Source organism: Leguminivora glycinivorella, chromosome 14 (assembly GCF_023078275.1).
Source record: "Leguminivora glycinivorella isolate SPB_JAAS2020 chromosome 14, LegGlyc_1.1, whole genome shotgun sequence".
NCBI lineage: Eukaryota > Metazoa > Arthropoda > Insecta > Lepidoptera > Tortricidae > Leguminivora > Leguminivora glycinivorella.
The window spans coordinates 21,771,148-21,784,266 of record NC_062984.1 but is presented as its reverse complement, the minus strand read 5'-3'; the positions used below and the strand labels follow the sequence as shown (position 1 = coordinate 21,784,266).

The following is a 13,119-nucleotide window of genomic DNA, read 5'->3' as shown; positions in this document are numbered from 1 at the left end:
AGTCCAAAATCACCATTCTTTAAAGTCTTAGAGAGAATCGCACATAAAAAATTTCCACTCACGCTCTGTTCCATTTCCTGTTGACCAATATGAAATGATCCACAATATATTGGCGGAGTCCGTTGATGATGTCTTTCATCGTATCATTGAGCGGCGCACAGTCCAGCATCACCATGTTCAACGGAATATCTCGGCGGAGGAACGCGATGTCATCGCGGATCTCCTCGTACATGTAGATGCGCTCTGTGAAGTCCTGGGGAAGAGAAAAAATTATTCGTATCCTATAGTCAATGGGACACACATATTTTTAATAATCATTTTGAGATATCGCCGTACAGCAACCAGCAAACCGAGCAAAAGTATTATTTAACTTAGATAGTGAAGTAAAAAGGAGCTTACAATACTGTATTATTCATATCATAACGACCTAAGCAGTTACTATGATGTCATACTGCAAAATAACGCTCTTTCTGAATGGTTTCTTAAGATTCGGATGACTAATAATGCAAATACTAAAGCTACATACTATTACTACTGCCAGAAATTATCGTATCAGAAATATTTCTTTCTGATAGGTACAAAGCGAATTTCAAGCTCGGCCGGCCTAGCTGATTAACAGTGCACACTCAAAGGTTATGACAGATGGCGTCACCTTATTTATCCATTGCATAGATAAAGAATTTCATACGTGAGAGCGAGAAGAAGATATCTTTCTCTCTGTCTCACATATGAATGACAGTGACATGCCCAGACACTTGCAGAGGCGCCGCCTGGCGGGATAAGATGTCAGTGTGCCTCCTCATAGTCCTCATTGTTGACGCCAGACGCCGATCTAAACGTAGTCTGGCTTTGTTACACCAATACGGAAATATTATCGTAAGCGTATGTGTTTTTTGCTACGTCAACATAAATAGGTCAAGTTCAGTAAATTTACCTTCAAGAGTGGCGGTGGTTCTTGTGCGAAGAATACCATGAGATCCTGCCTAGCCGTGCCGTCCAGAATGTAGTAATACGGCACGTAGCAAGACAAGAAGGCGATGGGGCCAGGCTTGTTCACGTTGAAGTAGAAGATGGATTTGTTAACGAGCTGTGTCATGTATTGCTCTTCAGGATACACGCACATGAGCTGGGGGTTCGGTCGGATGGCACCTAGAAAAATAGTTTTTTTAAATAAAATAGGCAGCAAACGAGCAGGCGAGCCGCCTGATGGGAAACAGTCATCGCCGCCCATGGACATAAACAACATCAGGGGAGCCACTTATGCGTTGCCGACCTTTGAGAACCCTAAATACCTGCTTCTTGAAGAACCCCATATAGTGCAAGGGAAATACCTCATGAATTCCACAACATGCACGTTCTGGGCAAAAACGAGCGAGAGGCTCGTTTTAATGGCATCAATCGATAACGTTTGATTTTTAGAATTTAGAATCTATATGGGAAGACCAACTGGTGACTGCCCGGCGGGAAGGCCTAGATACCGGTGGGGAGACAGTGTGATGGCGGATCTGTGTCAGCTACAAGACGATAATTGGCAGGAAGCTGCGCAGGATTAGGTTAAGTGGCATAATCCTATTCGGATCGCAGAGCCAAACTATTGTTAGTTTGAGAATCTATTATGGGATCAATTAAATTAATTTAATACAAAATCATAAATGTCAAAATTCGTCAGTTGTAACAAAACCATAAGTAATGAAGTACGGAAGCCAAGATAACTTGTAGGTGAAATATTGCACCTACGTGCGAGTATATAGGTACAGTAGCAGAAAATTATATAATATCATATTTTTCAGACCCGGATTTTATTTAATATGAAGGAAACCAAACAAATTCATATTTAATAAATTTCAGTAAAAAACACATACATTTTAAATGGCACAGTCGGTAGGATCAAACGCTTCTCATTTATTCTGTACTAGCTTTTGCCTGCGGCTTCGCTCGCGTTAGAAAGAGACAAAATGTAGCCTTACCGTCTTTTCAACTATTCCCACCTAAAAAATCATTTTAATTCGTCGCTCCGTTTAGCCGTGAAAGACGGACAAACAAACAGAGACACACACTTTCTCACTTATAATATTAGTATGGACTATACAGGGTGTAATAAAAGGACCAGCCATGCTTTGTATGTCAATTTTGAGGTCATAATGAACAACTTTCATTATGGGTCAAAGACTGATACCGCGAAAAAATTGGCTGTTCCATACATTCCGACTGAAGTGATGCCGCTCATTTATATGAAACAACCTAATGTTTTTCTGGCGATTTCAGCGTTGGTCCCATAACAATAGTTGTTCATTGACTTCAAAACACTGTGCAAATTATGACTGAACCTTTTTATTTCACCCTACCTACGTAGCCGAATGGCACAAACGCTCACGAAACGAAACGCTCGTAGATATTTATCTCTATCGCTCTTGCGTGATGTCGCAACAGAGCCAGACTACCTTTCGCGGCGTTTCGTTTATGTTTCGCGTCGCAGAAATGCCATTCGGCTACGGCACCAGATCTTTCGCTGGTATTTTTAGATTTTTGAACTGACATTGGTAACCAACTTCTCAGAGACACCGGCATCGGTATCCTCACGGGCTTGGATGACGTACAGCAGCAGCTGGACGATCATATCCTCAAGTCGCAGACCATGCGAGGGTCGCCGTACGTGAAGGCGTTCGAGGCTAACATGGCTGCGTGGGACGTGCCGTACCAGAAGGTGAAGGAGTTGGCAGGGGACCGGACGAGTTGGAGATTGCTCCACCGACAAGAGCACAGCTCTTAAGTTAGAAGGAATAAGTAAAGAAAGTTCGATGTTCGATGTGTCAAATAGAGTTCTGTTGCGCGTGTGTGAGTGTACTAAATGTACAGTAGAATCATTTGGAAGTGGTTCGGTCTAGTACAGTGCAGGGAATCGTGTCTTTTGTACTATTACTACATGTACTACACAAGCCTAATAATCATAATCATAATCATTTATTGTATAATATTAATATTACATGTCAAGTATTTACAAAAAGTACAAATTTAGAATCTGATTTAATATCATAGGTAAAAGTACATTGGTATACTCTAGGTATAACTCAAATACATGAATAATTTATTATTAAAGCCTTAGAAAATCGTCTATGCTGTAAAATGTGTGCTCGATAAGCCAATTTTTAATTTTCTGTTAAAGCAAGCGAGAGAAGGAGCGGAGGTGATTGACTCTGGCAACTTGTTTAATACAGTAGGGCACAACGTGAGTTATTTTGTCTGATCTCGCGAGTTGAGGTATCCTGAGAAAAATACTTACCAGGATACATGATGCTGTCAACGCTCGGCAGCTGGCTGCCCACGTTGATGATGCAGTGGAACCACTTGGTTATCTGGATCCACATCTGGTCCAGCGGTGGGTCGAACGTGATGTTCGTGGAGCCGGGGTGAGCGATGGCCTTTATGCGCAAGAGTGGCCGCTTTATGAATGTGTAGTCGCGGTATTCCTTACCGTAATCGTTTCCATCCTGGTAATAATAAGGCACATTATGAAAAGTTCAATTAACATTAGAAGTGGCTAATAAGGACACCTATCATCATCCTCCTTGCGTTATCCCGGCATTTGCCGCGGCTCATGGCAGCCTGGGGTCCGCTGTGACAACTAATCCCAAGATTTGGCGTAGGCACTAGTTTTACGAAAGCGACTGCCATCTGACCTTCCAACCCAAAGCGTAACTAGGCCTTATTGGAATTAGTCCGGTTTCCTCACGTTTTTCTTCATCGAGAAGCGTCTGGCAAATATCAAATGATATTTCGCACATAAGTTCCGAAAAACTCATTGGTACGAGCCGCGACCTCCGGATTGAAAGTCGCACGCTTTTACCTCTAGGCCACCAGCGCTTATAAGGACACCTATCCTATAAGGAAAATTAAATTCGAAGGCGAAAAACTACAGAATACGAGTGTTAAGATAGACACAACAATATGTTCAATAATCAAAGAGGAAACTGCAAAAAAAATCTTAGTGCAGTTAAGCTGCAGAGAAAAGTAGACCCACTTACTTTTCTCTGCAGCTGACTGTACCCCTAAACATTTGTCAACATCATACAACATTTGAAGACAAAAACAAACATTAATGAATAAATGAAAATATTTGATAAATATAATAGAATAAGATCAATTACTTACGAAGTAATACGAGAAATACTCAGCAAAATGATAAACACTCCGTTCCACCAAATCCCGCACTTGCTTCGACATCAATCCATGGATACATCTGCAAGTTACGAAATTCCAGCGTATACATCAAAAGTGTTGCTGGATCGTTTATTATACACGGTGCTCGTGAGCATTGCGAGAGACTTTAAGAGCATATTCCTGATCCCATTTTAAGACTAAAATGTCCTTTACACTTTTCTAGATTTCGCCTAGTTTCAGAGTTATGACCAATTAAAAAAAAAAACTTATTTTTACTCAGTACAAAAGGCTTTTTTTAACGACGTTGATGCCATTATGGAGAATTAGTCTCACTATCCTCATAGATATCTATATTTCGTACTTTTGGACATCTGTCCAAAAGTACGAAATAAAAGCTTTCAAAAATGAGGTTTTTAGAAAAATAAACGTCAAAATTTATTTGAAGTGCTAGTTTTATGAATAACATTTACTTTTTATGTGAAAATATATTCGAAAACAGTAAAAAAAAAAAATTTTTTTTTCGGCAAAATTTCCTCGTGTGAATTAAAAAAAAAATCTTTCCTTTAGCCTCAGAAATGCGTGGTTAAAATCTCTCGCAATGCTCACGAGCATCGTGTATAATGGGCCTATAATTGTTCGTTCGTTGTAATCATTCGGTAATAATAACTGCCTGCTAAAAATTTAAATTCACTGCCGCTTGTCCAGCGAATCCTTAACTACTTCGGACCTAAACAGGTGACCAGACGGGAGCCGGACAACCTTGAAAAACGTATTAAAAATGGTTGGCATGGTGGATGGAGGTCGGGGGAGTGACCATCCACAGCCCCGCGGGGTGTGATGACCGTGCTGAATATAGAGCTTTAGTGCACATACCTCTAATAACGGCCTCAGGTGGTCGCCACCCTCGGCCATGAGGAATCGAGGAAGAAGAAAAATGAAAAAGAAAACAGTAGAAACCTACGCAAAAAACTGTTCCACCTGGAACGTGGATTCCTTTTTCTTCTTCGCCACATAAACGGACCAATGATGTCTCATCTTGATCATGGTATCGGCCACGTCGATCAGCCAATTATCGACCAGCTCTGAACGGGACGCTTCGCAGATCTTCTGTAGCCGTTCTGTGAACTCGTGTGGGTATTGGGGGAAAGGGAGACCCTCTTGCATCTTGTTCATATCGCAGATGAGCATATTCTGGTACCTGTGGGAAAAGGTGAATTTTAGAGGCGACAAGTCAACAATATTCATGCAAAGTCGGTTTTTCTTAAGTTTAGTTAGAGAGGATTAATGGTCTACTCTTTGTTATTTATGCCAAGGTGTTGGAAGTGGTAACAACGCTTAGACATAATAATAGGCTAGTTTCCTATACTTAAAATAAAGTATTTTATGCAGTGCACGAAATAAAGCACCACATAATTAGAAGAAAAATATGGACAGTAGTTATGTTTAAACATAGTTCATATCTAATAAGTCAAAGAAAAAGATATAAAGTGAATAAATTGACCGTGACGTCACTCCTTAGTATTTCATAGTAATTCCACATTAGCGAATCGTTTTGACAGTTTTTAAAAAGAAGCTGATTTGACTAGTAGGAAACTAGCCTATTATCAATATCGATAACAGGTAGCAGGGGAACGCTTCAATACATTTACAGAAGTGTTATTAAGTTTATACGCAGAAACGGTCATCCACTATCATCTTATGGCAATGGTTCCACCAAATGCAAGTAAGCGATGAGCAATCGGTGATAGAAACGAACAAAAGATAGTCGCTCCCGTGTGAATAAAAGAGACGCGATGACATATCTTAGTTCTCCTCTGAGCGATGAACTATAAATTGCTCGCTCTCTCTTTTATTTACACGGGAGCGACTACCTTTTGTTCGTTTCGGATCAGTGCCAAAGGTGTTCGTTTTTAGACCATTTAACACAACTGTAGTGTGCGCTAATCCGCACACACTCTCACATAGCTTTACTATTATAGGTATAAACGTTAGCACTTAGGAACAATATCCAGAATAAAGGCGTACTTATAACCGGTTAATTGTGTTCTTTAATATCCCACACTACATGGCGACCCTGATCTTACCTTTCGTGCCACATTCTCCTCAGCTCTATAAGCACAGGATTACCCTCATAGTATCGGAAGGTGATGGCGTGTTTCGCGCGCACACAGTCAGAATGCCAGGGCATTGGAGCGCGGACGATACAGGCCGGCCACAATGGCGGTAGGAACATTATGTGCAAACGCTCGCGTTCCGCAGGATCCTCCAATATGTAGGAGAGAATGCACCTGGAAATAAGATTTTGAAGAAGTTTAACAGTTTTGACCACAAAGAGTACTAGCGTACAGTATGGCCACTCCCGCTTCCCGCTGAAAGTGCCGCCCACCCCCTCTCGGTTACTCCACAGTCGACCTGTCATATTTCACTCATACAAGCATAGTACGCTTTCACCTACACGAGCATAGACTGTGTGCTAGGAACGCGCCTGTTTGATATAGGTATTTGGTCGCTAGTGTCCGAGCGGTTTTGACAGTGTGATGGCGGATCTATGTCTGGAAGCTGCGCAAGGTTTGTGTAAGTGGCGTGCTCTCGTTTTGGAGGCCAAGATCCTCTTTGGATCACAGAGCCATACTAGTTAGTTACAATACAATACAATACAATACAATACTCTTTATTGCACAGGCACACCTCACATAGTTTGCTAGCTAAACTGTGGAATGAATTGTCGCCTGCGGTATTTCCGGACCGATACGACCTTCAAATCTTCAAGAAAAGAGCGTACACCCATCTTAAAAGCCGGCAACGCACCTCCAACACCTCTGGTGTTTCGGGTGTCCATGGGCGGCGGTGATCGCTTACCATCAGGCGACCTGTCTGCTCGTTTGCCTCCTATCCCATTAAAAAAAAAAAAGTTTACAAGTAATATACAAGAAACAAAAACAAATAAAACAGAGGTAACAACAGGTTTTTAGACTTACAAAAATAGTCGCCCGAAAGCTGCAAGCTACGAATAAAGACTGACAACTCAGTGGATTTTACTGAGTTAATTTGACAGGCTAAGTAGATACGTTTGCTTGATTTATGGCCATGTGACATCTGTGGTACCTTTTCATAGCCCATAGAAAGAAGTCCTTTATATCGGCCAGGCTTTGCCTCACGCAAGCCTGGTACGTCAGGATCAGCAATCTCTTCTTTATGTGTGCTGTCTGTTTGTCTACTTCCGCCTTTGCTCGTAAGTATAGATGCTGGGGAAAGTCTGGTAGATGTTTACCGTCGAGAGCCTGGACAAGAATGCAATGACTTTATTTCTTTTTATACCACATCGGTGGCAAATAGGCATACGGTCCGCCTGATGGAACGCGGTCCCCGTAACCTACTAGCCTGCAACTCAAGGGGTGTCACATGCGCGTATCCGACCCATTAGAAACTTGACTCGACTTGATGACTGTAGGCAATGAGAATTTTCACTTGCCCTTTTCCCATTATTTGGGGTTGGAGCGGTAGATATTTTTCTTCCATTCCTCTCTATGAGTAGTCATTTCCATATACCTTTCACTCTCCTATCATTCTTCCCACAGTCCAGTTCCCTTGTATCCATCCACCCTCATGTAGGCAAAGATAATCAACATTAAATATTGAACATTGAAATATGTAAATATTTTTATGTAAACCTTTCTATTAGAAATGAAAACAGAAACAATATTTACCGTGGTCAAGTAGTAGTTGATTCTCTCCAAATCCTTAGGGTGAATGTATTTGTAGTGCTCCTCTTCAGTTATTCTCAGCATTTCCAACTTCTGGTCATCCGGGTCTCTCGGAATCTCGAATTCTAGTTTTTCTAAATGCCTGTAAGAAAAGTAATGTTAATGTCACTAAGTCAGTCATGCATGATTATAAAAGGTAGAATGTCTTTTCATATCTAAAAGGCCCTCACGCCTCACGTGCAAAAAAATCTTTACCATCAGATTTAATTAATAAAATATTGAGGGGCATCCTTACACACATTGACTAAGCCCCATGGTAAGCTCAAAAGGCTTGTGTTATGGGTACTTAGACAGCGAGAAATATAGACAAAAAACACTCATGACTTAAAAACAAATATCTGTGCTCATCACACAAATAAATAACCATATATTACCGGGATTCGAACCCAGAGCCATTGGCTTCGCAGACAGGGTCAATATCGATTAGGCCAGACCAGTCGTTAAAATTCGATATTGGTCAGACCTTTTTTCAGACGAAGCACATTTTGTGTTTTACAATTCAGCCATGATTGCCATGAAAAAAAAAATGTTTTGAAGATTATAGAAACGGTACTTTTTCAAAGCGATTTTCGCCGCAGCCTCAGCGGCTTCCTTTTCCCGCCTTTTCTTCTCCCTCTTTTGACGCCTCGCCTCTGCTTCGGCCTCTTTCCTTCTATTATAGGCACCGGAGACCAGGTCCTCGAGTAGTACCAGACCTGTGGAAAAATAGTCCGTTATAGACTAGCTTACCAAATGTGCCCCCTTTATCAAAAAATATCCTGTAGGTTTTGATAATGGATCAGTAAGGGTAAACAACCAGGGTACCACAGAATTAGATTTAGATAGAACAAACAAGTTCATCTATTAGTATGGCGGCCGAGCGGGTCAGATTTTGTACTGAAGTGTTTACTTGCCTGTGATTTTAAATATGTCTCAGGCCCTTGAGTGTTCATAATTTTTTGTGTTGTTGCAATTAAATATCACGTAACGAGGCATTTTTAATGTTTTTGTTGACTTCAACTTACAAAAATTGATACCCGAAAGCTGCAAGCTGCGATTAAAGACGGACAACTCAGTGGATTTTACTGAGTTCATTTGACACGCTAGGTAGATACGTTTGCTTGATCTATGGTATATATGACATCTGTACAGGGTACGTAACCAAATGCACAAACGCTTATTATAATATCGTTATCGTACCTAGCTATCTGGTTAGTAAAGATATTTTTCTTAATCAAAATTAAGAGCCCTTTCGACCTAGGACAAACATATGGGTTCACAATTTTCTATTGGGTATTAATGCTTTCCACGTTGTAACCACTGTACAAAGTGTTTGAAATATGTTAACTTTAAATATACTAGATTAAAAGGGCTTGTGATTCTGAGTCGGAAAAATACTAAATTTACCTTTAAAAAAAGTTTTTTGTATCTTTTCTCGCAAAAATGCCCACTAAGAATAGTTAACAGTTACCTTTCTGCAACTTCCCCTTCTCCCTCTCCCTCCTTTCAGCCTCTTCTCTCTCCCGCACCCGTTCGGCGTACGGCTTGAGCGGCGGGAACTGCACCTCCCCGCGGGGCCCCAGCGGCCCGTACAGCACGGGGGCTGGCCGACGCTTCGGGGGCATGTTGATTACGCGCATGGTCTTAGAGGCGGGGGTGTAGCAGTTACCTGGGTAATAGTTATAGTCAGATCAGTTGGGAACGATGTAGATAGAAAAGACTGCGCAAGTGTAGGCATAATAAAGGTTCTAGAAGCGTGGGTGTAGATTAGTAGATAAGTCAAATATGCACAGCAGAGAACTGGAAAAAATGGAAAACAAGTAGGTGGGCCATTTTTTCAAAGTTGTCCACCCCACTTTTTTTGTTACATGGGTATTTTTTACGCGATTCATACTCGGAATCGAGAGCTCTTTCGATCCTGATAGGAGAAAAAAAGTCCCAAGATTTCCATACATTTTTTCGAACCTTCCATTCCGTTACCCCCATACAAAATGTATGAAAAAATGGTAACGAAATGGGAAAAAACCTTGGGCAACTTTTTTTCGCCTATTAGGATTGAAAGAGCTTGCGATTCTGAGTGGAAAACACATAAAAATTTCCAAATCCAAAAAGAAGTGGGGTGGACATGCAACTTTGAAAAAAATAGCCCAGGTATGCCTATCACTCTCACCAGAAATTGCGTTGGCAATAAAGTCGCCCGCGAGAATCCGACTCTTCCTAGCATAGGGCCTACCGTTTTTTTAATAATCTAGGCAGCAAACGAGCAGAGGAGCCGCCTGATGGGAAGCAGTCATCGTCGTTCATGGACATAGGCAATATCAGGGGAGTCACTTATGTGTTGCCGACCTTTCAGAACCCTTAATACTTTGCTTCAGAAGGTATACACGTTAGAAGGTAGCTCACCCACAACTTGCACGTTCTGCACAAAAACGAGCGTGAACGATTCCTTGTCTCACTTGCGTACGTTACAAGTGTGACATCAAGCAATTGATGGAACATGGTTCGCGGAAGGCCCTCAAGTGTGATGAGACAGTATATATCTTACCAGTAGAGTCCACAGGCTTGACGTGGTCATAGCTGTCTCGGTATGGCACGCCACGGGTCCAAGACTTCCTCTGCATTAAGGGCGGGAATTCGCTGCAGCCGCCTTCGCTTTCACCTAAAAGTAAATTGCGAGCTAAGGCTATAATCGTAGGATTTATAGATTAGGGCTCTTTAGGTGCTAAAGTGATGAAAGTCACGTGACAAGACAAGTCATGTGAGAGGATATTGCTAAAGAATGTATAGGTAATGTTAATGAATATAGCTCGGCTTATCTAGCTCGGAGTGGCGTCCATGGCAGGCCGGGTGCTTGCGGACTGGCGTCAAAAATCGTTATCTAGCCACTTAGTAGATGATGACAGATATTGGTAGATGGCTGTTTAAGGCGTTAAAGGATACCTTCAGGGTAGAAATTCTTTGCTGCGCTGAGCAGTACGCTGTCCTTATCCAACTCAGAGTGGCGTCCTGCTCTTGGCATCCATGGTAACCCGGGTGGCTTGCGCGCTGGCGTCACGAAGCGGGCAGGGCATGGCTCGGCGTCGACGGGCAAGAGGTTGGCGTTCAACGCCTTGCGCTTACGGTCACCGCTTGCCATTGTCCTGTCACAAAATAATATTTAGTTTTGATTGTTCTTTATGACTGCCTACTGCAGAAGATTTATAACGTACCTAAACGCCTCATACAGATTCCGGGTTTTATTAACCCCCGACACAAAAACGACGGGGTGTTATAAGTTTGACGTGTCTGTCTGTCTGTCTGTTTGTCTGTCTGTCTGTCTGTCTGTTTGTCTGTCTGTCTGTCTATGTGTGTGTCTGTCTGTGGCATCATAGCTCCCAAACGGATGAACCGATTTAGATTTAGTTTTTTTTGTCTGATAGCCGAGTTAGTCGGGAGTGTTCTTAGCCATGTCTAATAAAAATCGGTATACTATGTCGCGGTCGGGGGTTTTTTCAAAATTTTAATTTCGGAGTATTTTTCTCCCAGATTGAATAGTATTGCTAACGTACCCGTTGAACAGAAATCTCATACAAATTAAAGTTGAAGAGCAACAGTAGTCCCCCTTAGGTTAGGTTTAGTACTCGTATAGTTTTAATTTGTTTCTGTTATTTTGATATTTAATGCTTGTTTTGAATAAACATTTTATATATGAATATAGTTAGTACATGAATGTAGTAAGTATACACAAAATATCAATAATAAAGTACCTCATAGCAATTAAGTGTTGGATCGTCTCTTTCTAATGCATAGGTAGGTAATTCAACTATTTAGGTATGTCAAAAATGGGATACCCCCATTTGCCAGAATTTCATTTGCCATAATTTTATTTGGCAGAATCATCAATATGAATCATGAATTCGTAATTATCACAGAGACGACACTACTAGAAGCACTAGAGAATGAAACTGCTATCAGAAAGTAGATTAGGTTAGGTTAGAACTGTGACCCCCTGGAAAATAAAACTGCTATCAGAAAGTAGGTTAGGTTAGGTTAGAACTGTGACCCCTTGGAAAATGAAACTGCTATCAGAAAGTAGGTTAGGTTAGAACTGTGACCCCCTGGAAAATAAAACTGCTATCAGAAAGTAGGTTAGGTTAGGTTAGAACTGTGACCCCTGGAAAATGAAACTGCTATCAGAAAGTAGGTTAGGTTAGGTTAGAACTGTGACCCCCTGGAAAATGAAACTGCTATCAGAAAGTAGGTTAGGTAATAATATGGGCAACAATTAATATGGCAATAATTGCTTATGGCGTTTGAATATTATATTAAACCATATTATTGTACTTAATAATATGGCTAACAAATAGTTTGGCATTGTATGATTATGGAAGGTAATGTTCGGATAAACAACCAGTATGTCATACAATTTTTATGGTAAACAAATCATTCGGGCAAATGAAATTCAGGCAAGTTAGATTCGGGCATATGAATATTATGTTAAATGACTGTCGGGCAAACAATAGACAACCAATATAGTCACAGTATAATAAAGAGCACTATCGTACAGTATGGCCACTCCCGCTCCCCGCTGAAAGTGGCGCCCACCCCCTCTCGGTTACCTCACAGTTACCGCCTGTCAAAAACGCGAACAGTCGACCTGTCATATTTCACTCATACAAGCATAGTACGCGTTCACCTACACGAGCTTAGACTGTGTGCTAGGAACGTGCCTCTTTCATATATTTGATTGCCAGTGTCCGAGGTGTGATATAGTGTAAGTACTTACTATTAATACTTAATACTTGTTTGAGAAGACATTACACGGCAAAACTAAATGAATGCTTTAAGCTACTGGAAATTAATATTGTCTTCGGTTACCACGATAGTTACTCATGAAATAAAACCGGGATGAATTGGAATTAATTGTAAATTCATTATATGCGATATAATGCGTTTCCATAGTTTTACTACTGGAAATTCTTTAGATTAATCGATAGCAATATAGCTCGGACGATTTACATCTCACATTTAGTATGATTTTGTGAAAGTTTTCAGTATTTTAGATACCAATATCGACTATAGATACTAAGCACGGCCCGACATGCACTTTGATTGACACAGTAACTTACCTTATAAAATCCTACGCTTCTTAAAACTTCATTTATATTATTTATGTACAGCCAAAACTGTACACAAGATAAACAACGGGCTGTCAACGAGTCAGTGACGCGTCGCCATG

General features: G+C 41.1%; 1 protein-coding gene across 1 annotated transcript in view; it reads right to left on the bottom strand.

Annotated features, from left to right (window-relative positions):
- LOC125233105 (dynein axonemal heavy chain 3-like) overlaps positions 1 to 11,037 on the bottom strand; it is an 84,586-nt gene extending 73,549 nt beyond the window's left edge. Inside the window, 12 exon segments of the mRNA XM_048138967.1 lie at positions 63 to 253; positions 935 to 1,149; positions 3,281 to 3,488; positions 4,150 to 4,237; positions 5,120 to 5,356; positions 6,243 to 6,446; positions 7,264 to 7,439; positions 7,866 to 8,004; positions 8,476 to 8,617; positions 9,373 to 9,570; positions 10,447 to 10,560; positions 10,842 to 11,037. Of these exon segments, the coding sequence (XP_047994924.1) occupies positions 63 to 253; positions 935 to 1,149; positions 3,281 to 3,488; positions 4,150 to 4,237; positions 5,120 to 5,356; positions 6,243 to 6,446; positions 7,264 to 7,439; positions 7,866 to 8,004; positions 8,476 to 8,617; positions 9,373 to 9,570; positions 10,447 to 10,560; positions 10,842 to 11,037 (2,108 nt within the window).
- Positions 11,038 to 13,119: the final 2,082 nt, after the last annotated feature.